At 52.0% G+C, this 24,335-nt stretch overlaps 2 protein-coding genes across 4 annotated transcripts in view; one reads left to right on the forward strand and one right to left on the reverse strand.

Moving 5' to 3' along the window:
* Positions 1-867: 867 nt before the first annotated feature.
* On the reverse strand, positions 868-24,199 carry sgsh (N-sulfoglucosamine sulfohydrolase (sulfamidase)). Its single transcript, XM_072242526.1, has 8 exons — positions 23,905-24,199; positions 20,878-21,038; positions 19,632-19,737; positions 14,464-14,614; positions 12,438-12,594; positions 7,663-7,744; positions 6,482-6,685; positions 868-2,852 (listed from the first exon to the last, which is right to left on the reverse strand). The coding sequence occupies exons 1-8, from the start codon at positions 24,002-24,004 to the stop codon at positions 2,281-2,283; spliced, it is 1,533 nt and encodes a 510-aa protein (XP_072098627.1). The 5' UTR covers positions 24,005-24,199; the 3' UTR covers positions 868-2,280.
* The window catches only part of slc26a11 (solute carrier family 26 member 11), a 39,738-nt gene continuing 39,571 nt past the window's right edge, over positions 24,169-24,335 (forward strand). For all 3 annotated transcript variants that reach the window (XM_072242522.1, XM_072242524.1, XM_072242525.1), the window contains exon 1: positions 24,169-24,275. The gene's annotated coding sequence lies outside the window, so the exon portion shown is untranslated. The remainder of the gene's footprint in view (positions 24,276-24,335) is intronic.

A 24,335-nucleotide genomic window follows, 5' to 3' on the forward strand; every position in this document is an offset into this window, starting at 1 on the left:
GTGGTTTGCCATTGCTTTCCTCTGGGCAACATATTTACAAGATGGGTGACCCCAGCCATTATCAATACAGTACTCTTCAGGGATTGTCTGCCTGGCGTCAGTGGTCGCATAACCAGCATTTGCGATATGCACTAGCTACTTGTACGACCACCCACCACCTGACCCAGATCGGGGGGGGGGGTGGTGGAGGGGCTAAGCAGGTGCCACACCTTGCCTAAGGGTGACCTGCAGGCTAGCGGATGGAAGGAGCACCTTACCCCTCATTTGGTAGAGAACTATCTCCACCCCGCCACTCTACCAGCTGTTGCATAGTGCCGCCCAGTCACTCCACACTTCTCTTTCTCCTGGAATCTTGCTGTGTACAACCTAGTAGGCATGTCTCCCTCAGAGATCAGGCTCCCCCCCTCCCCCATGTTAAAGGTTTAATAGAAATACAGTCTCACTGTTTAAATGTTGTATCTTTAAAAACGTGCACTCTTTGCAGGTTTTTACTAGTGCAAGCTGGCTTGTTCATTGAAGAAGTTATCTTCCACACACAGGGAGTGCTATATCTGACTGTGCCTGGCATCAGCTGAGTCCTCTGCATCGTCGGCGTGGCTGTCTGTGTTTGATAAGGTGCTGTTGCTCCCTCTGTCTGTGGTGATTTAGTACAGCTCCTTCCCATCGCAGCCCGGCTGAGGGCTGCTCTTTCGCTGGGTGGGCACCTCCAATCCCGGGAGCTGTGTGCGCGCACAGCAAGGCTGCCCGGAACAGATCGCTGCCGGCTGCAGATCGCAGCATGGAGTTCCGGGTGGGGGGGGCCTGTGAGAAGGCCAACTCCGGCCAGCCCAGGCCGCAGAAGAGGGCGTGCCTCTCCTGGAGGGATCCGGCGAGTTAGCAGGCAGGTAGAGCAAAAGGCTGGGTTCAGATTCATTTACTCATAACCCTTACAGTGAAGCACACAGCGAAATGCGTGACTTGTGTTAACAACCAGCACAACCGAAGGATGTGGTAGGGGCAGCGCGCAGGCATTGCCACAGAGTCTGCAGCCACACGGCCTCCTTACCAAGTTCAGCAGAATAATGTAAGCAGCAGCTGCTGCAAAACAGGCCCCTCTCCCATCCACTCATACAGACAGGCCTTCCAGCCACAGGGCAGGCTGCCTCTGGGCCTCTGAGAGTGCCTGGCCCACAACTGCAACTCACAGATCCCTGACCTCAGGACGAGCCAACTCGGGGAGGGGCCTCGGGCCTACGCCTCTAACACTCGCCAGCTTCGGTCTTTGACCCTGAAGTTTCAGCCTCCAGACCTTGCTGACCTCTGGATACTGACCCCAGGCCTTGCTGATCATGGGATTTTGACCTCCAAGCCTTGCATGGACCTCCGACCCCAGGACTCGCTGACCTGGGAGGAGAGAAGGACACCGCCCATTGTGCCTCCTGCCCGCATGGACTACTGACCCCGGCCTTGCTGACCCTGGGGGGGGATCATCCTCAGGGCCCGCTGACCTCTGTCACCGACCACAGGTCCAGTGGCCTTTATTGCAAGAGGGTTGCGGTTTACAAAATAGGGAAATGTTTACAGCTGGGGGACTGCGTACAGTTTTGTTCCCTTTATTTAAGAAAGTATTCAGTGGCCTCTGAGGTAGAAGAGACTCTCTCAATTCCTGGCACGAGCTGGTCATCCAGTCGCAAGCAGCTGAAGAGATTAGATCGATGTTCCTCCGAGTTCAGAAGAATGAGGGAGCGATATTATTGAAACATTACGACCTTCAGAAAGCACCTGACAGAGTAGATGTGGATACGCTTCCAGAGGTGGGAGAACTTTGAACAACAGAACAGAGTTATAAAGGCGAGGGGGTGTTTACTTAACATTGAGATGCTTGGGAAAAAAATTTTCGCAGAGGATGACCTCTGTTTTAAACAAACCCAATAGCTTGGCCTCCAAGCCCCCTGTGGCAGAAAATTCCACAGATTCACCACCCTCTGGATAAAGAAATTTCTCCTCATCTCCTCATCCACCAGGTTCTAGACTCTCCCACTAACAGCCTCAAAGTAGTAGGACATCCTTCTACTTTGAGGCTGTGCCACCAGGTTCTAGACTCTCCCACTACCGGAAACGTCCTCTGCACGTCCACTCTATCTAGGCCTTTCAGTATTAGACAGATTTCAATGCGATCTTCCCCTCGTTCCTCTAAACTCCACCAAGTACAGACCCAGAGTCCTCAAGTGCTCTTCATATGTTAACCATTTCATTCCTAGAGTCAAATCAGATGGACAACCGCGCCATTGTGCACAGCCTTCACAGCTGGTTGTACAGGGGCCTGCACTGAGGGTCCAGCTTGTAGGGGCCCTGGTCTTCCAGCACGCCTTCGGGAGCACACACCCAGGGGTCGTCAGTCAGCCACTGCCACTTTTTCAGCTGCCCCCTCATGTCCTCCAGCACCTTCTGATACCGGGGGTCAGAGGCGAGGTTGTGGGTCTCGACCGGGTCTGCTTGCAGATCGAAGAGTTCCCACTGCTCTCGGTAGTAGTACTGGTGCAGGGACTTCTTCCAGTGGACCGGCAGGCCGGAGGTGGTGCGGTTCAGCAGGTCCTGGAAGGTGGGAGAGAGGTAGAAGTCCTGGTCGATGGGGAAAGGCATCTTGAAGTGAAGGTTGTGGACCAGGCGGAACTGGAGGTGCTGAAGAGCCCTCATGGGGTAATACATGGTGACCTCGTGGTGACTCTGACTGGCGTAGGCCGTTTGCCAGGGCTGCTCGGAGTTCAGGGCCGGAAGAATGGACTTGCCGGTTAGATGTACCGTCTTCTTCCCGAAGATACTGTAGGCGGGATAAGGGACAGAGAACCAGTCCAGGATAGTCGGAGTTATATCTGCAGAAGCAATGATCAAGACGATTTAATTTTTTAATTACGAGATACAGAACGTTAACGGGCCCTTCTGGCCTACAAGCTCGTGCTGCTCAATTCCACCTACGTGACCAATTAACCTGCTGACCGGTACGTCGTTGGAAAGTGCGAGGAAATCAGGGCGCCCGGGGGTAAACCCACGCGGTCAAGGGGAGAACGCACAAACTCCCTACGGGGGACGGTGCGATTCCAACCCGGGTCGCGGTCGCCCGTACTGTGAAGCATTGTGCTAAACACTACGTGGCCGTGCCGCCTCACAGTAGCGCACGCAATGGCGCATCGTACACGTTACCAATTAATCTACCAGCCCGTCCGTCTTTGGAAAGTGGGAGGAAATCAGAGCACCCGGGGGAAAGCCCAGTCACGGTGAGAATGTACAAACCCCTTACAGGCAGCAACAGGAATCGAACCCCTGTGGCTGGTGTTATAAAGTGTTACACTAACTGCTACACTACCACGCCACTAATATCTCTTTACTTATGACAAAACATCTGTGAATACAGTCCTCTGTAAAAATCTTAGGCACACGTATATAGCTAGGGTGCCTAAGACTTTTGCAGAGTACTGTAGTAATTTTACGTATCGTACTGTACTGCTGCAGCAAAAAAAAACAAATTCAATGACGTTTATGAGTGATGATAAACCTGATTCTGATCTGGGTCTCTATTGTGGGCTGACAGTGGGAAGAGGCCAGGGAGAGGGGAATCATGGTTGGGAAAAAGGGGAAGGGAGCGGGAAGCACCAGAGAGACATTCTGTAACGATCGATAAACCGATTGTTTGGACCTTGCCTGGTGTCTCAGGGCTGGATGTTTCTCCCAGCACCAGCACGCCTCCTCTGCCACCCGTCTCACACCCTCCCATGGCACTCCACCCTCCCCATCCCCAACGCGCCTTGCTCCCGCCAGATTCACAAACTCGCTCTCCGCACCACGCTGACAAATGCAGAATGTACAAAAGTCTAAGTCTAGTTACATGCTGTATATGCGCCTAACACTGTTGCACAGGACCGTACATCTCCGTATAAGCGACAGGAAAGACCTGGGTGCTTGGTCGAGGGTTGAGAAGAGGGACGGAGCTACGAGGAGACGTTGGAAAAACTTGGGTTGTTTCCTCTGAGAGGGGACTGGACAGACGTTGATAAGGGTACGAGGGGCACAGATAGAGAAGCAGTCATGTTTTCTCCAGGATCAAAATGTCTAATAATAGACAACATGCATTTAAGGTAGGGGAGGGGTGGGAGGGGGGAATAATTCAAAGAAATGTGTGGGCAGGAGTTTACTTTCTTTAAAAACAGTTTTGGAATTCACTGCCAGGGGCGTAGTGGTGGTGAACGCGCCAGGGGTGCAGTGGTGAACGCGCCAGGGCGTAGCTGTGGTGGTGAACGCGCCGGGGTGTAGCGGTGGTGGTGAACGCGCCGGGGCGTAGCAGTGGTGGTGAACGCGCCGGGGGTGCAGTGGTGAACGCGCCGGGGCGTAGCGGTGGTGGTGAACGCGCCAGGGGTGCAGTGGTGAACGCGCCGGGGTGTAGCGGTGGTGGTGAATGCGCCGGGGCGTAGCGGTGGTGGTGAACGCGCTGGGGGTGCAGTGGTGAACGCGCCGGGGCGTAGCGGTGGTGGTGAACGCGCCGGGGCGTAGCGGTGGTGGTGAACGCGCCAGGGGTGTGGTGGAGGTGAACATGATAGGGGTGTTTCGATAGGCACACGAATATGGAGAGAATGATCATACGATATAGGAAAAGAATTAGGCCATTCAGCCCATCAAATCTGCTCCACCATTCCATCATGGCTGATTTATTATCCCTCTCAACCCCATTCTCCTGGTAATCTTTGACACCCTGACTTTATCAAGAAGCATTCAACCTCCACTTTAAACATACCCAATAACTTGGCCTCCGCAGCCACCTGTGGCAAGAATTCCATGGTCTCACTACCCTCTAGTAAAAGAAATCCCTCCTCACCTCTGTTCTAAATGAACATCTCTCTAGTCTGACATTGTAGCCTCTGGTCCTGGGCTCCCCTTCTGTAGGAAACATTCTCCCCACATCCACTCTATCTAGGCCTTTCAATATTCAATAGGTTTCAGTGAGATCTCCCCCCCCCCCACCCCCATTCTCCTAAACTCCAGAGAGTACAAGCCCAAAGCCATCAAACGCTCCTCGGATATTAACCCTTTCAATCTCATAAACCTCCTCAGGACCCTCTGAATGGAGGCATATTGACATTGGACACTGAGTAGGCAGAAACCATCAGTTTAGTTAGCCAGTTTTGCAGAATCAGGTGAACGATCACCGCCATATCTTATGAAATTTGTTGTTTTGCAGCAGCTGCACATTGCAATACATAAAGTATACTACAAATTACAATAGCAGAAAATGAAATAATGCATAGGACAGCAAAATAGTGGGGTAGAGTTCATGAATGGAAACAGCGTTTTCCCCCAGGCCGTGAGAGTACTGAGCTCCCTCCCCCCACTCATACCTCATTCCCAATCAAACACCACTGGCGATAAAACATTCACCTTTTAACTTGTGTCGTAAATGCACCTTCTAACCTGTTAATTTATTTGTGGTGATATTACTTTATACGTTGTGTCAGAGTGAGAGAGAGAGAGAGAGAGAGAGAGAGAGAGAGCGCGTGCATGCGAGCGGGAGAGAAAGCTGTATGTACTGTGTTGTGCACCTTGGTCTGAAGGAACATTGTTTCATTTGATCGTGTACACGTGAACGATTGAATGACAATGAACTGAATTTGAACGTGAAAACTCTGGCGGGAGGAGGGAGCAGCGCGCCGCGCGTGCGCAGCCCTCCGGTGAAAAATGATATCGTATCCGTTAAATAGGGGCCGTGGACAATTCTGATTTGATGGAGACGGACGTGAAAACACAGAGGAACATCTAGAGAAATTTTTGAAACGCTCGTTCGCTGCTGTCGTTACAGCGTGGTCGGGAATCTTTTGGAGGGTAGGCCTCAAAATCCCCGGCTTTGCCTGCTGTTGGTGACCGAGATTGAGGTCGAATCGTTCAGACAGAGATGGCGCTCACTACTCGGTGCCAGAGAACTGATCAGAGCTCGAAGTTTTCGGGTGACTCAGAGTTGGACCATGGTCGGGCATGGCAGGGAGAGTTTTCCTTCCTTCTCCCGTCTGCGTGAGATGTGGGACATTTGAGAGACTTTGAACTTTACTGTGCTCATGGACTTCTTCATCAAGTTATGGTATTGTTGCACTGTTGTAACTATATGTTATAATTATGTGGTTTTGTTAGTTTTTTCAGTCTTGGCCTGTCCTGTGTTTTGTGATATCACACCGGAGGAAATATTGTATCATTTCTTAATGCATGCATTACTAAATGACAATAAAAGAGGACTGCGTGTCTTCATAATCTAAGTCCAGCAGCGGAGGGGGAAGAAGAACTAGTTTAATTAGTTTGGCACAACACAGGGGTCCGACTGGCCTGTCACTAAGCTGTACTGTTCTGTTTTCTATGTAATGATAAATGAAAAGGAGGAACACCCTGCCAGTGGGGAAGGGGAGATGCATTGACAGGGACCGAGGCTTTAGACCCTGTTATCCCGCTGCCCCGAGCCACCACGTACCCAGCAGGCTGACGAAGGACCGGCTGATCTGACCCCATCGCTCCGGGTGGTCCGGAGAGTGGACCAACATGGGCTCGGCAACTCCAGGCTGGTACAGGTTGGTCCTCCCATTGGGAAAGGGGATTCCGTTGTCCGAACTGTAGATTACCAGCGTGTCCTCGGCGTGGCCAGCCCCTGACAGTTCCTCCAGCACCAGCCCAATTCCTGCGGAAAGGATGAGCGGATAGGTCAAAGTTCAAAGTAAGCTGATCATCGATGCAAGAGATGCTGCGAGGGCTGGAAAAACAGAGTGACACGCACGAAATGCTGGGGAAACTCAGCAGGTTGGGCAGCATCTATGCAGGGGAATAAACAATTGACACCCTTCATCAGGACTGGAAAGGAAAGGTGGGAACAGCCAGAATAAGAACGGGGCGATAGGTGAAGCCTGGTGAGGGGAGAAGGTGGTTGCGTGGGAGAGGAGTGATGAAGTAAGAAGCTGGGAGGTGATTGGTGGAAAAGGTAAAGAGTTGAAGAAGGAGGAATCTGATAGGAGAGGAGAGTGGACCATGGGAAAAAGGAAAGGAGGAGGCGAACCGGAGGGAAGTGTGGGCAGGTGAGGTGAAGAGGAGCAAGAAAGGAAATGGGAATTCATTTCCTTGCAGGCGTTTGCAAGAGAAAAGAAAAACAGTGGAATTTTATGAAAGGCATACAGAAACAAGGTCAAGATTCGAGTTTACTTATGGTGTGTGCATTGAAACGTAGTGAAATGCACGGTTTGCGTTCACAACCAACACACTCAAGGATGTGCCAGGGCAGCAGCCCACAAGTGTGGCCGCTCTCTCCGGCACCAACGTAGCAAGCAAGCCCGCAGCGCTCGGCAGAACAACACAGAACACAAGAAGCAACAAAACTACAGCAGCAAAACCAGTCCTGTTCCCCCCCCCCCCCCCCCCCCACACACACACACACACACACACACACACACACACAGTAAGTCCTCTAACCCCAGGAAAGGCCGTCTTTCTCGGCTGGAATCGGACTTGCGCAAAGACTGACAAACAACTAAAGTACGAAAGAAGACAGACTGGGAACATGCGCCGCGACAAGTCCCGGAAAGCGAGCCTGCAGGCTGCAGAGCCAGTCCAGAGCGGTGGTGGTTGAAGTCACCCACGCCGGTTCGAGAGCTTGCAGTCACTGACCTTGGTCGAGACGGCTGATGGTGGTATACTGCGCAGCCAGGTCAGCACGGGACGCTGGCGTGTCCGGCAGGAAGGGAGGCACCTGGGGAAGGAGGAACAGCAGGAGGGAAAGGTTAAGAATAAAGCCTCACTTCTGTAGTGGATTTACCTCTGCTCCAGGGTCCTGCCCTGTCCAGGCAGTGCACTGAGTGACCATACCCCCGTACCGCTCCCATAGATTGCCACAGCCAAATCCAAGTTCAGTAAACCAAACGTCCAGCAATTCCTAACACAGAGTGGCAGACAACAAGCGAGCTGACTCAGGATGGGAGGGTTGTCCTGGGACAGGACACTGAGCGCTCGATCAGTGAGAGGGGACCTCAAAGAAGCAGAGCACAGGGCTCAACTGGGCAGATATATGGAAGATATTAAGATATAGGGGCAGAATTCGGCCATCGAGTCTGCTCTGCCATTTTGTCATGGCTTATCCACTTCCCTCTCAGCCCCAATCTCCTGCCTTCTCCCCGTATCCCTTCAGGTCCTGACTAATCAAGAATCTGTCAGCCTCTGGCTTCAATATCCCCAATGACTAGGCCTCTACAGCCGCCTGTGGCAACAAATTCCACAGATTCAGATTCTGTTCTAATGGACATATCACTAACCAATCACCCAGGACGTGCACTCATCTCATTGCTACCACTGGGAAGGAGATACAGGAGCCTGAAGGTACACACTCAGCGATTCAGGAACAGCTTCTTCCCCTCTGCCATCCCGATTCCTGAATGGGCATTGAACCCATCAACATTACCTCACTTTTTATATATCTGTTTTTGCACTAGTGTGGGCACGTGGCCAAGTGGTTAAGGCATTGGACTGGCGACCTGAAGGTCGTGAGTTCGAGCCCCAGCCGAGGGAACGTGTTGTGTCCTTGAGCAAGGCACTTAATCACACATTGCTCTGCGATGACACCAGTGCCAAGCTGTACGGGTCCTAATGCCCTTCCCTTGGACAACATTGGTGTCGTGGAGAGGGGAGACTTGCAGCATGGGCAACTGCTGGTCTTCCATACAACCTTGCCCAGGCCTGCGCCCTGTAGAGTGAAGACTTTCCAGGCGCAGATCCATGGTCTCGCAAGACTAACGATGCCTTCTATAATTTTGCACTATTTTTAATTTTATCATTTAATATACATAATTGAATTTTTTCTCTATATTGCATTGAACTGCTGCTGCTAAGTTAACAAATTTCATGATATATGCTGGTGATAATAAACCTGATTCTCATTCTGAGTCTGGGTCCTCTGGTCTTAGACTCCCCCAGCAGCAGAAACGTCTACTCTATCTAGGGCTTTCACCATTCGATAGGTTTCAACGAGAACCCCCCCTACCCCGTTCAGCCCCAGAGCTGTCAAACACTCCTCATATACGCATGGTATCTCTCCTGCCTTGGGGGTGGGGGGGAGGGGGAACAGAACCAGGGATCACTGTCTCAAAATTCAAGAGGGGGGGCTTTCAGGACAGAATTGGGCAGAACTTCATTCACCAGAGGCTTGGAATTATCTTCCCAGGAGGGGTTTGAGCTACTGCGTTCATTCAGGAGGGAGATCGATGGGTTTTTGGGTATTAAGGGACATGGGCTTGATGCACGGAAGCTGGAACTGGGTTACTAATCCCACAAGTGCCACGATACAGTGAAATGCCTGCCCTGCATCGTTATTTCTTTATTGAGTGAAACAATGCAGAACAGGCCATGAGCTGCTCTGCCCAACCTCCTACTTAACCCTACCCTAACCACGGGACAATTTACAATGGCCAACTAACCTGCTAACCGGTACGTCCTTGGACTGTGGGAGGAAACCGGAGCGCCCAGAGGAGACCCCCGTGCATTCTCCTTACAGACAGCGCCAGAACCAAACTCCAACATCCGCCACGGCCCAAGCTGCAACTGACCTGCGTCAACGGCGACACCACCACGGTCGAACCGCCACTCCGTGCGTCGAGCTACAACCGGGTAAGTCAATAACGATGCCCCAAAGGTGGGCGGGCCTTGTTACTGAACGGCAGGCCAGGCACAAGGGGCTGAATAGCCTCCCTGTGTTTCCACGTACTGTACGGGGGCAGCAGAGTAGTGTGGCAGCTAGCGTAATGCTTTTACAGCACTGGTGCCCGGGTTCAATTCCCACCGCCGTTTGTAAGCGGTTTGCACGCTCTCCCCCATGCCCGCTTGGGTTTCCCCCGACGTTCCGAAGGCCACACGGGCAGCGTGGGTTCATTGGGCCAGAAAGCCCTGTTTTCATGCTAGATCTCTAAATGCATAAATAAAATCAGTAAATCCCATGTTCGTTAAAAAGATTACCTTGGATATCCTTCACTCGGGCGTTTCCCGATCTCCATCTCCTCACATCCTCACCACTGTAATTCCTGAATGAGCAACACCTTCCAGTCCTTGTCTGGACTGGGTCAATCCTCGTTCCTCCCCACCTTTCCCCCTTCAGGAACATCCATCCTCCCTTTCCACAACTCACCAAGGCTTGGACTTCCCACAGTTTCTTTGCTTCCTAACCCCTCAGGCTGTCAACCATTAGGTTCTTGAAATGACCCGCACATCCCTAATTCTACCTCAGCAATGTAGAACTACTGACCACCTCGAACACTAACATGGACTGGTCTCTAATTGTGCGTTTCATTTCCACCGATTTCTGGTGGTTTTACAGTTTTGTTTTGTTCTTCATTGTCTTAAATAATTTATGTATACTCAGTGGCCACTTTATTAGGTCCCTCCTGTATCTAATAAAGTGGCCACTGAGTGTATGTTTGTGGTTTTCTGCTGCTGTAACCCATCCATTTCAAGGTTTGATGTGCTGTGCATTCAGAGATGCTCTACACCACTGTTGTAACGTGTGGTTATTTGAGTTACTGTCACCTTCCTGCCAGCTTGAACCAGTCTGGCCATTCTCCTCTGACCTCTCTCATTAACAAGGCACTTTTGCCCACAGAACTATCGCTCACTGGATAACTTTGTTTCTTGACCATTCTCTGTAAACTCTACAGATTGCTGTGCGTGAAAATCCCAGGAGGTAAGCAGCTTCTGAAATACTCAAACCACCCTGTCTGGCACCAACAATCATTCCCCTGTCAAAGTCACTTAGATCACATTTCTTCCCCCATTCTGATGCCTCATCTGATTAACAACTGAACCTCTTGACCGGGTCGGCGTGCTCTTATGCACTGAGTTGCTGCAAGATGATTGGCTGCTTCTATACTTGCATTAACGAGGTGTACAGGTGCATCCAATAAAGTGGCCACCGAGTGTAGATTTTATTTACAGTTTGCGCTCTGCGTGTCGTCTGTGAAGCTGCTGCTGCCAGCTTTTCATTGTCCCTCACCGTACTTGTCCTCACAACAAACCCAACCGGACCAGCCTCAGAGACCCGAGAGACTGTCCACGTTGGAATCTGGAGCAGTAGCCAATCTGCCGGTGGAACTCAGCGGGTCGAGCAGCATCGTGAGGGGAAAGGAACTGTCAATGTTTATATTCAGAAAGGTGCTGGCAAAAGGCCAGTAACAACATGAAGGATCCCACCCACCCTGCTCATAGACTCCCATCAGGGAGGAGGCTACGTAGCATCCACAACAGGACCACTAGACCAGGAAACCTCAAGCAGTGAGGCTGATCAACACCTCCACCCACTAACCCATCCCTCGACACCCCCAATCACCACTACTTTATCATTTCCTGTCAGTCGCCTTATGTACAGACACTCCTGTGCCTAGTGTCACTTTATGGACACACAATCAATCTGTATATACTGTATAAGCTATCCTGTGTATTTACAATAATTGTGTTTTCGTATAATTATTGTGTTCTTTATCTTTTGTGGGTTTTTTTAGGCTGCATCAGATCGGAAGTAACAGTTATTTCATTCGCCTTAACACTTGTACAGGAAATTACTTTAAACAATCTTGAATCTCTCTCTCTGTAACCTTTAACGAATTAAGTGTCTATCAATGTCTGCTATTAATACACCCAAGGGCTTGGCTTCTACAGTCGCCTGTGGCAATGAATTCCACAGATTCAACACCTTCTGGCTAAAGAAATTCCTCCTCATCTCCGTTCTAAATGGATATCTCTCTATTCTGAGGCTGTGTCCTCTGGTCTTCGACTCCCCCACCATAGAAAACGTCCCCTCCACACCTCCACTCTATCTAGGCCTTTCAACATTCAATAGGTTTCAATGAGATCTTGCCTTATTCTTTCAAACTCCAATGAGTACAGGCCCAGAGCCATGAAACACTCCTGATACGTTAAGCCCTTTCATTCCAAAAGATCATTCTCATAATCCCTGCTCTGGACCCTCTCCAGTGCCAGCACATCCTTTTGTAGATATGGGGCCTAAAACTGCTCACAATACTCTAAGTGTTGAGGCCTGCTCCACACCTCAACAGGAACTCGTCCTCACCCCCCCACAAACACCAGAGTCTGGATGAAGACAGAACACATTCCAGGGGCCTGGTCAGACGCGGCCTCCCTCACAGGCCTCCCCCTTCTGGTATCTTTCATTTTGGGGGCTTTGGGGGCAGGAGATGCTGCTGAAACCCCGCTCTCCAGGTAAAGCACCAGCCACAGTGTCCAGCTCACTTGGAATCCAAGTGGACGCAATGATCTGGTGGGAATGTAGACGAGGGACTGTTGTGCTGTGCGGAAGGGCGTGGAGTAGACAGGCGCGGATCACAGCTCCTGCAAGGCTTCACAGGGGTGAGAGCAGAAGGTCACAGCAGGCGCGGCCTCTTACCTACCTTCACCTGCTCCGGAGTGTAATACTGCGGCTTCCAGTCCGGAATCCAGCCCATCCCGGGCTCCCCGTTCCCAAACTTCTCACAGAAGACCCCGTACTGGGGGTGGGAATGTCCACACCGATGCGGATCGTGGAAGGCCACGTACAGAAAGAATGGCCTGAGGCAAAAAAAACACACGGGGAGGGGGGTATTTAAACAGAGTCCTGAGACGCAGGCCCAGGGAGGTGGACACCCCCCACACTGAGACGCAGGCCCAGGGAGGTGGACACCCCCACACCGAGACACAGGCCCAGGGAGGTGGACACCCCCACACCGAGACGCAGGCCCAGGACCGAGACGCAGGCCCAGGGAGGTGGACACTCCCCACACTGAGACGCAGGGCCAGGGAGGTGGACACTCCCCACACTGAGACGCAGGGCCAGGGAGGTGGACACTCCCCACACTGAGACGCAGGGCCAGGGAGGGAGACACCTCTTCTACAACGAGACGCAGGCCCAGGGAGGGAGACACCCCCACACCGATTCGCAGGGCCAGGGAGGGAGACACCCCCACACCGAGACGCAGGCCCAGGGAGGGAGACACCCCCACACCGAGACGCAGGCCCAGGGAGGTGGACACCCCCCACACCGAGACGCAGGCCCAGTGAGGGATACACTTCCACACCGAGACGCAGGTCCAGGGAGGGAGACACACCCCACACACCGAGACGCAGGCCCAGGGAGGGAGACACGCCCCCCACACTGAGACGCAGGTCCAGGGAGGTGGACACCCCCACACTGAGACGCAGGCCCAGGGAGGTGGACACCCCCCACACCGAGACGCAGGCCCAGGGAGGTGGACACCCCCCACACCGAGACGCAGGCCCAGGGAGGGAGACACCTCCACACCGAGACGCAGGTCCAGGGAGGGAGACACCTCCACACCGAGACGCAGGTCCAGGGAGGGAGACACCCCCCCCCCCCACACTGAGACGCAGGCCCAGGGAGGGAGACACCCCCCCCCCACACTGAGACGCAGGTCCAGGGAGGGAGACACCTCCACACCGAGACGCAGGTCCAGGGAGGGAGACACACCCCACACACCGAGACGCAGGTCCAGGGAGGGAGACACCCCCCCCCCACACTGAGACACAGGCCCAGGGAGGGAGACACCTCCACACCGAGACGCAGGTCCAGGGAGGGAGACACACCCCACACACCGAGACGCAGGTCCAGGGAGGGAGACACACCCCACACACCGAGACGCAGGCCCAGGGAGGGAGACACACCCCACACTGAGACGCAGGCCCAGGCAGCAGAGGGCGAATAGGCCCTGGGAGAGGCCACCCTCATGCCAAGGTGGGTGAATAAGCCCAGGGAGGGAGGGGGGGGAAGCACCCATTTTCGAAAGCACACGCACAAGGAAGAGTAAAATCTCTCACCAAGACAGTTCAAGACATATCGTTGGCTGACAGTCACAGTTGTACACACGCCCCCCCCCAGTGAGTCAGAATACCCCCCCACACCGAAACACACGTCGGGATGCAGAGGAGATTAGTAGGATGCTGCTGGGATTGGACAGCATGTCTTACGAGGACAGGCTGGGCGAGGGCTTTTCTCTTCAGAGAGCTGCCTTGATAGAAGTGTACAAGATGATGAGAGGCATCGGTCAGGTGGGCAGAGAGACATTTTCCCCGAGCGGGAATTCAGGGGGTATAACCTTAAGGTGATTGGAGGAAAGTACAAGAGTGGATGACAGAGGTAGTTTTTTTTAAAAAACACAGAGTGTGGTGGGCACATGGAACGAGCTGGGGAGGTGGTAGAGGCAGATATATTAATCTACGAAGCACTTAGAGAGGCACATGGATGATAGACAAAGTGTTACTCACCTTGGAGCGGGTTAAAGGGCTAGCACAGCATTATGGACCGAAGGGGCTGTGTTGCGTTGCACTGCTCAGTGCTCTGTCTCCCCCCAGGGGCGCACTGAGAGTGTGCTGCCCCCACCGTCAGTCGGACAAGCCCACCCGGTCTGGGGCCACTGCACCCACCTGCTGCCCGTGTCCCGCAGGAAGGTCCTGACCAGCAGTTTGATCCGGGTGATGTTCCGGCCCACCTGCAGGATGGAATGGTTCTCCTCGGTCTGCGCGTCGTCGAAGGGGTAGACGGACTCCGGCCCAATGTGCTTCTTCCCGATTATCCCTGAGCGAGCAAAGGGAATGTCAGGAAGTGCGTCGTCCCGGTGGAGAGGCAGCAACACCGCTGGGTGGGGGCTTGGAATTCGGAAGCCCCCACTCTGCACGGGAGAACTGGCATAGGAGGGGCAAACACGGTAACACGCAGAGCCTGGCCTCTGCAGCCCAACGTACAAGCCACAGTGCCTTGCATGTAGAACGTGTGTCCAGTATACTAGCATGCAAGCCAGAACGCGTTGTGTCAAGGATTATTCCTGAGTTATGACATTAGAGGTACCATAATTGGCCTCCTACCCTGCCTGTCTCCACCCCCCAGTGACCATCCTCCATCCCTTTCTCCCATGGTCCAGTCTCCCTCTCCTATCAAATTCCTCCTTCTCCACCCGCCTGGCTTCACCCACCACCTTCCAGCTCTCCTCCTTCCCCTCCCCACACCGTTTTATTCTGGAACCTTCCTGAAGGAGAGTCTCTGTCACAATGTCGACGGTTCATTCCTCTCCACAGACGCTGCCCGACCTGCTGGGTTCCTACTGTTTTTTTTTGAGATACAGCATGGAATAAGCCCCTCCAGCCTTTCGAGGCGTGCCGCCCAGCAATTAACCTCGAATTAACCCCAACCAATTAACTTACCAACCAGTAGGTCTTTGGACTGTGGGAGGAAACCGGAGCACCAACGCGGTCACGGGGAGAACGTACAAACTCCTTACAGGCAGCGGTGGGAATCGAACCCGGGTCGCTGGTACCGTGAAGGGTTGTACTAACCGCTTGGCTACTGTGCTGCCCCAACATGGGGCAGATGCTGGAGATCCAGCACAACAGAGCGCACGTGTCCTGGATTTCCAGACCCTGCACAACCTCTTCAGCTTGTAACTACGGACGAACTAAAATGAGAACCAGTCTTCAGGAGTTAAAACCCGTTCACAAATTCTAAATGATACTTTGAGAGCATGACGTTCTACTGTTCCTGCTATCAGCAAATTGTTGAGGGTGTATCCCTGCTATTTAAAGGCACAGTGTAGGAGAGATCTGTTTTAGCACCTAACCTTCTGATAAATTAATTTTCAATCTCTCACTGCTACAGTTGGAAGTTCCCTCTTGCTTGAAAAGGGCAACAATTATAGTCATGCCCGGGAAGAGTAATGTGAGCTGCCTTAATGCCTATTGTCCAGTATCAGTCACTTCGACAGTGATGAAGTGCTTTGAGAGGTTGGTCATGTTTAAAATCAACTCCTGCCCCAGCAAGGACCTGGAGCCACTGCACCTTGCCTCTCGTCACAATCGGTCTATGACGGACGCAATCTCAATGGCTCTTCACACGGCCTTAGATCACCTGGACAATGCAAACACCTACGTCAGGATGCTGTTTACTGACTGTAGCTCAGAGTTTAACGCCATCATTCCTATAGTCCTGATCGAAAAGCTACAGAACCTGGGCCTCTGTACCTCCCTCTGCAACTGGATCCCTGGTTTCCTAACCGGAAGTCCACAATCAGTGCAGATTGGCGATAACATCTCCTCCTCGCTGACAATCAACACTGGCGCACCTCAGGGGTGTGTGCTTAGCCCACTGCTCTACTCTCTATGTACCCATGACTGTGTGGCCAGGCACAGCTCAAATACCATCTATAAATTTGCTGATGATACAAACATTATTGGCAGAATCTCAGGTGGTCGTACAGGAGCAAGATACACCAGCTAGTGGAGTGGTGTCACAGCAACAACCATGTACTCCACATCAGCCAGACCAAAGAGCTGATTGTGGATTTCAGGAAGGGTAAAAAGAGGGGACACGAACCAATCCTTATAGAGGAATCAGAAGTGGAGAGAGTGTATAATTTCAAGATCCTGATTGTCAGGATCTCTGAGGATCTAACCTGGTCCCAACATCCCAACATATCGATGCAGTTATAAAGAAGACAGCGGCTATATTTCATTAGCAGTTTGATTTGTCACATAAAGCACTGAAAGACTTCTCTAGGTGTACCATGGAGAGCTTTCTGACGGGCTGCATCATTGACTCGTATGTGGGGGTGGGGACGGGGAGGCTACTCCACAGGACTGAAAGAAGCTACAGAAAGTTGTAGAATTCATCATAGAAACATAGAAAACCTACAGCACAATACAGGCCCTTCGGCCCTCAAAGCTGTGCCGAACATGTCCTTACCTTAGAACCACTTAGGCTTTACCCATAGCCCTCTATTTTTCTAACTCCTTGTGGCCATCCAGGAGTCTCTTAAAAGACCCTATCGTATCCGCCTCCACCACCGCCGGCAGCCCATTCCACGCACTCACCACTCTCTGCGTAAAAAACTTACCCCGACATCCTCTCTGTACCTAATTCAAAGCAACTTAAAACTATGTCCTCTTGTGCTAGCAATTTCAGCCCTGGGGAAAAGCCTCTGACTATCCACACGATCAATGCCTCTCATTATCTTATACACCTCTATCAAACCATCTCTCATCCTCCGTCGCTCCAAGGAGAAAAGGCTGAGTTCACTCTACCTATTCTCATAAAGCATGCTCCCCAATCCAGGCAACATCCTTGTAAATCTCCTCTGCACCCTTTCTATGGTTTCCACATCTTTCCTGTAGTGAGGCGACCAGAACTGAGCACAGTACTCCAAGTGGGGTCTGACCAGGGTTCTAAATAGCTGCAATATTACCTCTTGGCTCTTAAACTCAATCCCATGACTGATGAAGGCCAATGCACCGTATGCTTCCTTAACCACAGAGTCAACCTGCACAGCAGCTTTGAGTGTCCTATGGACCTGGACCCCAAGATCCCTCTGATCCTCCACATTGCCAAGAGTCTTACCATTAATACAATATTCCGACATCATATTTGACCAACAAATTGGGTACTAGCCTCCGTAGTGTCCAAGACATCTTCAAGGAACAGTGCCTCAGAAAGGTGGCATCCATTATCAAGGACCCCCATCACCCAGGACATGCCCTCTTCTCAATCTTACTGTCAGGGAGGAGGTACGGAAGCCTGAAGGCACACACTCAGCGATTCAGGAACAGCTTCTTTCCATCTGCCACGCGATTCCTAAATGGACATTGTACCCATGAGCACTACACTGTGTTTATCATTTCTGTTTTTGCACTATTTTTAATTTAACTAATTAACATACATATAATCACTGTAACGTACTTACTTATTTCTATATTTATTATGTATTTCATTGTACTGCTGCCGCAAAGTTAACTGATTTCACAACATGTGCCAGTGATATTAAACCTGACTAATTCTAATTGCATATTCAGGAAGCCATTGCTCAACATGCTTACAAAGAAAAGGGCTATATTTTGGGTGTCTGGTTTTTGGAACATACACTGATATAGAATAGTCAAAGAGATTCTGTTAGTTGGGATGTGGCTCCATTAATTTTCGATAAATTTATCTGACAATACTTACATTGTTAAAGTAGGTGATTGTAACGATTGAAACTGTAGTTCATTATTGTTTTCTTTGTGTTGATGAAGTATAGAGCATCCTGTCGAGAGAGCGAGATCCTGTTGGGAATCTCCCGGACTCGCTCTCTTTTGGAGGTTTGCCGCGCAAGTAAAGACTTCCATGTATCCCCGGTTACAAGTTCCACGTGGTTCAGTTATCAGTCACAACACTGCGTACGGATAGAAAATGGCCAGGAGCCCAACGCAAGCAGGAACGCACACCCACCTGAGCGTGTTGCACGCACAGTAGCCGGTAGGTGACACACGGCACAGCACACTGGGTGCCACAGTTAATGTGAAGCTACTACAGCTCGGGCCATTCCGCAGTTCCAATTCCACTCGTCGTTCCGTAAGGAGTCTCTGTACGTCCTCCCCGTGGAGCGCGTGGGTTTTCCCCGGGTGCTGTGGTTTCCTCCCACAGCCCAAACACGTACTGGGTAGGTTAATGGACGGAGGAGATGATGGCGGCGCGACGCAGCTCGCAGCGGCCACTCCGGTGGTGATATCTATTATCTGTCAAGTAGGGTGCCGTGCACAATCCTGATTTGATGGAGACGGACGTGACAGCATGGAGGAACATCTGGAGAAACTTCTGCAATGCCTCCTTCACTGCTGTTGCTACTGTGTGGTCCAGAACCTCCGGAGGGGAAGGCCCCAAGTCCTTGGCTTTGCTTGTTGCTCGGCGACCAGGGTGGGGTCAAATCGCTCGGCAGAGGATGGTGCTCGGTGTCGGAGAGGCTGGTCGGAGGCTCGAAGTTTTCGGACGGACTCAGAGTCCCTTGTGGTCGGGTGCTTCCAATGGTGCTGCACTTGGAGGTTCATGGCAGGGAGGGTTTCTCCCTTCTATAGTCATAGTCATACTTTACTGATCCCGGGGGAAATTGCGTGAGATGTTGGGGCTATTGGGACTTCCAGACTTTTTTTTAACCATGTCCATGGTCTGCTCTTTATCAAATTATGGTATTGTTTTGCACTGTTGTAACTATATGTTATAATTAAAGCAACACACATAAAAGTTGCTGGTGAACGCAGCAGGACAGGCAGCATCTCTAGGAAGCGGTACAGTCAACATTTCAGGCCGAGACCTTTCGTCAGAACCCTTCATTATAATTATGTGGTTTTGTCAGTTTTAGTCTTGGTTTGTCCTGTGTTTTCTTGTGATATCTCTCTGGAGGAACATTGTATCATTTTTTAATGCATGCATCTCTAAACGACAATAAACGAGGACTGAGTGTCCTCATAATCTAAAAAAAAAATTGGTCATTGTAAATTGGGCCACGGGTGTAATTGGGCACACGGGTGTAATTGGGCACACGGGTGTAATTGGGCACACGGGTGTAATTGGGCCACGGGTGTAATTGGGCACACGGGTGTAATTGGGCACACGGGTGTAATTGGGCACACGGGTGTAATTGGGCCACGGGTGTAATTGGGCCACGGGTGTAATTGGGCACACGGGTGTAATTGGGCACACGGGTGTAATTGGGCGGCGCGGGGTCATTGGGTCAAAGGGGACTGCTACAGCACGGTCTCCCCAAGTAAAAATAGATAACGTTCAAGACCCTCACCGGTTCTGATCCCAGCCTGACTGAGCAGCATTGGTAAACTCCGGACACCATCGAAGGAATTGAAGTGGTGAACGCCTTGGTGCAGTCCATACATTCCATTCTGATGCTATCAAAGTTCAAAGTAACTTTTATTATCAGAGTACAGTCCGTCACCACATACAACCCCTGAGATTCTCTTCCTGCAGACATACTTAACAGATCTATAGAACAGTAACTGTAAACAGGATGAACAACAAGCTGTGCAAATGCAGATATAAATAAATAGCAATAAATAACGAGCATGAAATAACAAGATAAAAAAAGTCCTTGAATGAGTCTTTTGCTCAAGAGCCTGATGGTTGAAGTGTAGTAATTGTTCTTGAACCTGGTGGTGAGAGTCCTGAGGCACTTATCCCTCAATGGCAGCAGCGAGAAAGGAGCATGGCCTGAGTGGTGAGGATCTTTGACAATGGACGCTGCTTTCCTATGGCAGCATTTCATGTAGATGTGCTCAATGGTTGGGAGGGCTTCACCTGTGATGTACTGGGCCGAATCCACTACCTTTTGTAGGATTCTCTGCTCAAAGGCACTGGCATCCCCACACCCAGCCCCACTGGCGTTCCCACAACCGACCCCCACTGGCGTTCCCACACCCGGCCACATTGAAGTTCCCAGTTTCCCACGCCAGGCCCCACTGGCGTTCACATGTCCGGCCCCACTGGCGCCCCCACACCTGCCCCCCACTGGCGTCCCCACACCTGCCCCCCACTGGCGTTCCCACACTCGGCCCCCACTGGCGTTCCCTCGCCCGCCCCCACTGGCGTTCCCAGTTTCCCACGTCCAGCCCCACTGGCATTCCCATGCCTGGCTCCATTGGCGTTCCCACGCCCGGCCCCAATGGCACTCAACCACTCAGCAACTTTCCACCACACACCTATATAGAAGTTTGCCAGAGTTTTTGACAACATACTGCATCTCAGCAGACTCCTGAGGAAGTTGAGGCGTGACTGAGCGCTGAGTACAGGAAGTACTGAGCACAAAACAAACATTCAGATCCCTGCAGTGTTATCTCTTTGTCCCCGTCACATGGGTCTGCGTGAGCACCGACCCACCCACAACCCACCACAAGGGCCTGTGCAATGCTCTGTGACCTGAGCTTGTGTGCGCGAGCGTGTCCCCTTCACACCGGCCTGCGTGCACGAGAGGCACTCCCCCCATCACGGGATCCTGCGTGCGCTTGAGACCCCCAGCCCGCGTGTTAGCGTACCTGCGGCAGCCCGGTGAGAATGGCAGAGCGGCTGGGCGAGCAGCTGCTGACGGACGAGAAGGCGTTGTTGAAGATGACGCTGCGTTCTGCCAGCCGGTTCAGGTTGGGCGTCCTGATGGCCGTGTTGTTGTACACCTCGCTCTCGAACCCGGCGTCGTCAGCTGTGGGAATGTGGGAATGACGGTATTAAATACTGAGCTATGGTCAATGAACAGCATCCTAACATAGGCGTTTATGTTGACCAGGTGGTCTAAAGCCGTGTGGAGAGCTATTGAGATTGCGTCTGTCATTGACCTATTGTGGCGATAGGTAAATTGCAATGGGTCCAGGTCCTTGCTGAGGCTGGAGTTCAGTCTAATCATGACCAACCTCTCAAAGCATTTCATCACTGTAGATGTGAGTGCTACTGGGTGATAGTCCTTCAGGCAGCTCACATTATTCTTCTTAGGCACTGATATAATTGTTGCCTTTTTGAAGCAAGTGGGAACTTTCATCCATAGCAGTGAGAGGTTGAAAATGTCCTTGAATACTCCCGCTAGTTGGTTGGCACAGGTTTTCAGTGTACTCCATCGGGACCTCCTGCCTTGTGAGGGTTCACTCTCTTTAAAGACAGTCTAACATCGGCCTCTGAGACAGAGATCACAGGGTCATCAGGGATCTTCACAGCTGTAGTTATATTCTCCCTCTCAAAGAGGGCATAGAAGGCATTGAGTTTATCTGGTAGTGAAGCATCGCTGCCATTCATGCTATTGGGTTTCGCTTTGTAGGAAGTGATGTCTTGCAGACCCTGCCAAATTTGCCGTGCACCCACCTCATAAAAACTCCCCTCACCTTGCCGACCTTGATTTTGTTAGTGTTTCCCAGTGCACGTGTCCGATGCCAGTCAGAAAATGTTCGGCAACAGTCTCCTGCCCCAGTGAAGTGGCAGAATGTCCCAAATGCACAAAGGGAATCCTGGCAACTTTCTCCATGAGTTTTTGTTCGTTAAGATTTGCCCCAAATAACCAGCTGCCCTCATTAACCAGACTCCACTGTAATACGCGGATCTGCGAGACCTCAGTGGTGAAGCTGGGGGAAGATGACGACACATCACAACCGTGAAAGGGATCGACAAGATGGAGGCAGGAAAGTTGTTTCCACTGGTAGGTGAGACTAGACCTAGGGGACACAGCCCCAAGATTCGGGGGAGTAGATTTAGGACGGAGACTGCTCTTCCCAGAGTGGTGAATCTGTGGAATTCTCTGTCAAATGAAGCAGTGGAGGCTGCCTCAGTAAATATATTTAAGACAAGGTTGGATAGATTTTTGCACAGCAGGGGAATTAAGGGTTATGGGGAAAAGGCAGGTAGGTGGAGATGAGTCCATGGTCAGATCAGCCATGATCTTATTGAATGTCGGAGCAGGCTCGACGGGCCAGATGGCCGACTCCTGCTCCTATTTCTTATGTTCTTACAACGGCAGTGAAGTCGTAGTCCCAGTCGTCTGTCATTCCGATCTGTCAAGGCCCGTGTGGTGGCTGACCACACACATGCTCCCCATGTTTAACAAAGTCATGCACAGGCGTTCTCCATCCACAACCCACAGCCCCTGAGAACATCACACTTGACTAGAGTAATCACACTTCTAGGTCTCCAGAAGGCAACTGGCAAAGGGTCACCTCACTCTAACACCACCCCGTTGGTTTGTGTCTTTCAGGGTCGAACGGAGGCAGAATCTTTTGTGGCTGCTGTACTTTATGCTCCCAGTTTCCTCAGGTCAGCCAGTTAATCTAGGCTTGCGGTCTCCCTGTCATCGTTGCCCTCCCAGAAACATTTCCTTCCTGGTGTTCATCTTCACTTGCCCCATTATTTGCCCACCCTGGCAGCTTGTTGCCTGCTCCACTGTTTCTGTGCAATGAGCTGGGCATGCTACGTTGGTGGCAGATGCATGGCATCACTTGCGGGCTTCCCCCCAGTGTAATTTCTGGGCCGTGTTGGTCATTGGCACAAACGACGCATCTCACGCCTTGCTGTAGACGTGACAAGTAAATCTGTATCTGTTATTGAGGCCTCCGTCGGTCAGGGTCGACCATGGACGTTGTGTCCTACCTGTCTGGATACACAAGCCTGGGCAGTACGATATGGAGGGCAAGCTCCCCCTCTCCTCACATCTGATGAACCCAAAGGAACAGCAGAGACCGATGCAGTTTGGCGCCGGGGTGTCGCAGGAGTTGCCAGTCAGCGCCAAACTCAACGTTGGACTCCTCCGGATTTTTCCCTTGGGGTTCACTCCCGAAGCCTTCCCCATGAGTGGGTGCAGCCACAAGGCAGCGGAGGTTTGAGATCAGAGTTTTCCTTCTCCTAGGTGAGCTGCCAACCACGGCTGGCGAGCTGCATCTGCCTAAAGCAACTGGTTTTAAGATGCCAGTCGCCCGCCTTTGGCCCTTCGCCTGTCAGTAGAAACAGTTCCGCTGGGCTTAGTAGCTAAGCCACCCGTGAAGGCCAGGAGCTGGACTGGGTTGTCAGAGGCTATTTGAGGTGCACACCATTGGGAGTATTTAATAGGCAGTGCGAGCTTGTCCCCATTAGCACCCCGGCTGTATATGTTAACCATGGCTGTCAAAGGCGCAGAGGTGCCTGGTGGTAACCATCAAGACAGAGTCGAACTACCTGCCCTTGGCTTGCAATGGCATTGGCACCACTGACCCCCTCAACCCCGCCACTGTCGACATCCTGGGGTGGAACAGCATGAGATGGGACTCCTGCGGTGAACGACTCATCTCCTACACCCCAGATCCTTTCTGGCACCTCACCTCAGCTCCCCAGTCCAGGGTCCCCTCTTGCAGTGAGTGAGGGCAGCTCCAACGCCATCCAGAAGAAAGCGGAGCTTTGGTTGGCACCCATCAGCCGCTCTAAACTTTCGTCCCCTTCATCCCCAGAGAAGGCACGCTGCACCATTTTTATAATACACGGGGGAAGGGGCGGCACGGGATGGGGGTGTTGGGGGGAAGGTCAGTCAGGTGAGGAGATACAGGTGCTGAGGTCCTCACCTATGATGAGAAGCACATTCCTCCTCTTCTGCTGCGCCCTCGAACTACCGATCCCCACGAGCAGCCAGACCCAGAAGATGTCACCAAACGGCGACATCATTGTGCACCGGAGTTCTTGCAACTCTAATGATCAGCGTGCCTGCTCCTCGATCCGCTTGCAATCAGATGGACTGCGCACTAAACAGCCATGACCAATCTGCGAACTCACTGAACAAATTCAATCAAGTAATTAAACCCCAGCAGCGGCTCTTCCCAGAGCCGGTCGGCCTCCCGGAAGTGAACGCGATACATTGTTGGGAGCGGTCACATGACGGTGTGATCATGTGACCGGCTCCCAACCTGTCCCGGAGACCGGCTCTGCGATGTTGTGGGTGAGTGGGGACGGTGGGGAAGAGTCGGGTGGCTGAGGTGTGAGGGTGAGGGTAGTGATT

The sequence above is a fragment of the Mobula birostris genome, chromosome 24 (genome assembly GCF_030028105.1).
Source record: "Mobula birostris isolate sMobBir1 chromosome 24, sMobBir1.hap1, whole genome shotgun sequence".
NCBI classification, from domain to species: domain Eukaryota; kingdom Metazoa; phylum Chordata; class Chondrichthyes; order Myliobatiformes; family Myliobatidae; genus Mobula; species Mobula birostris.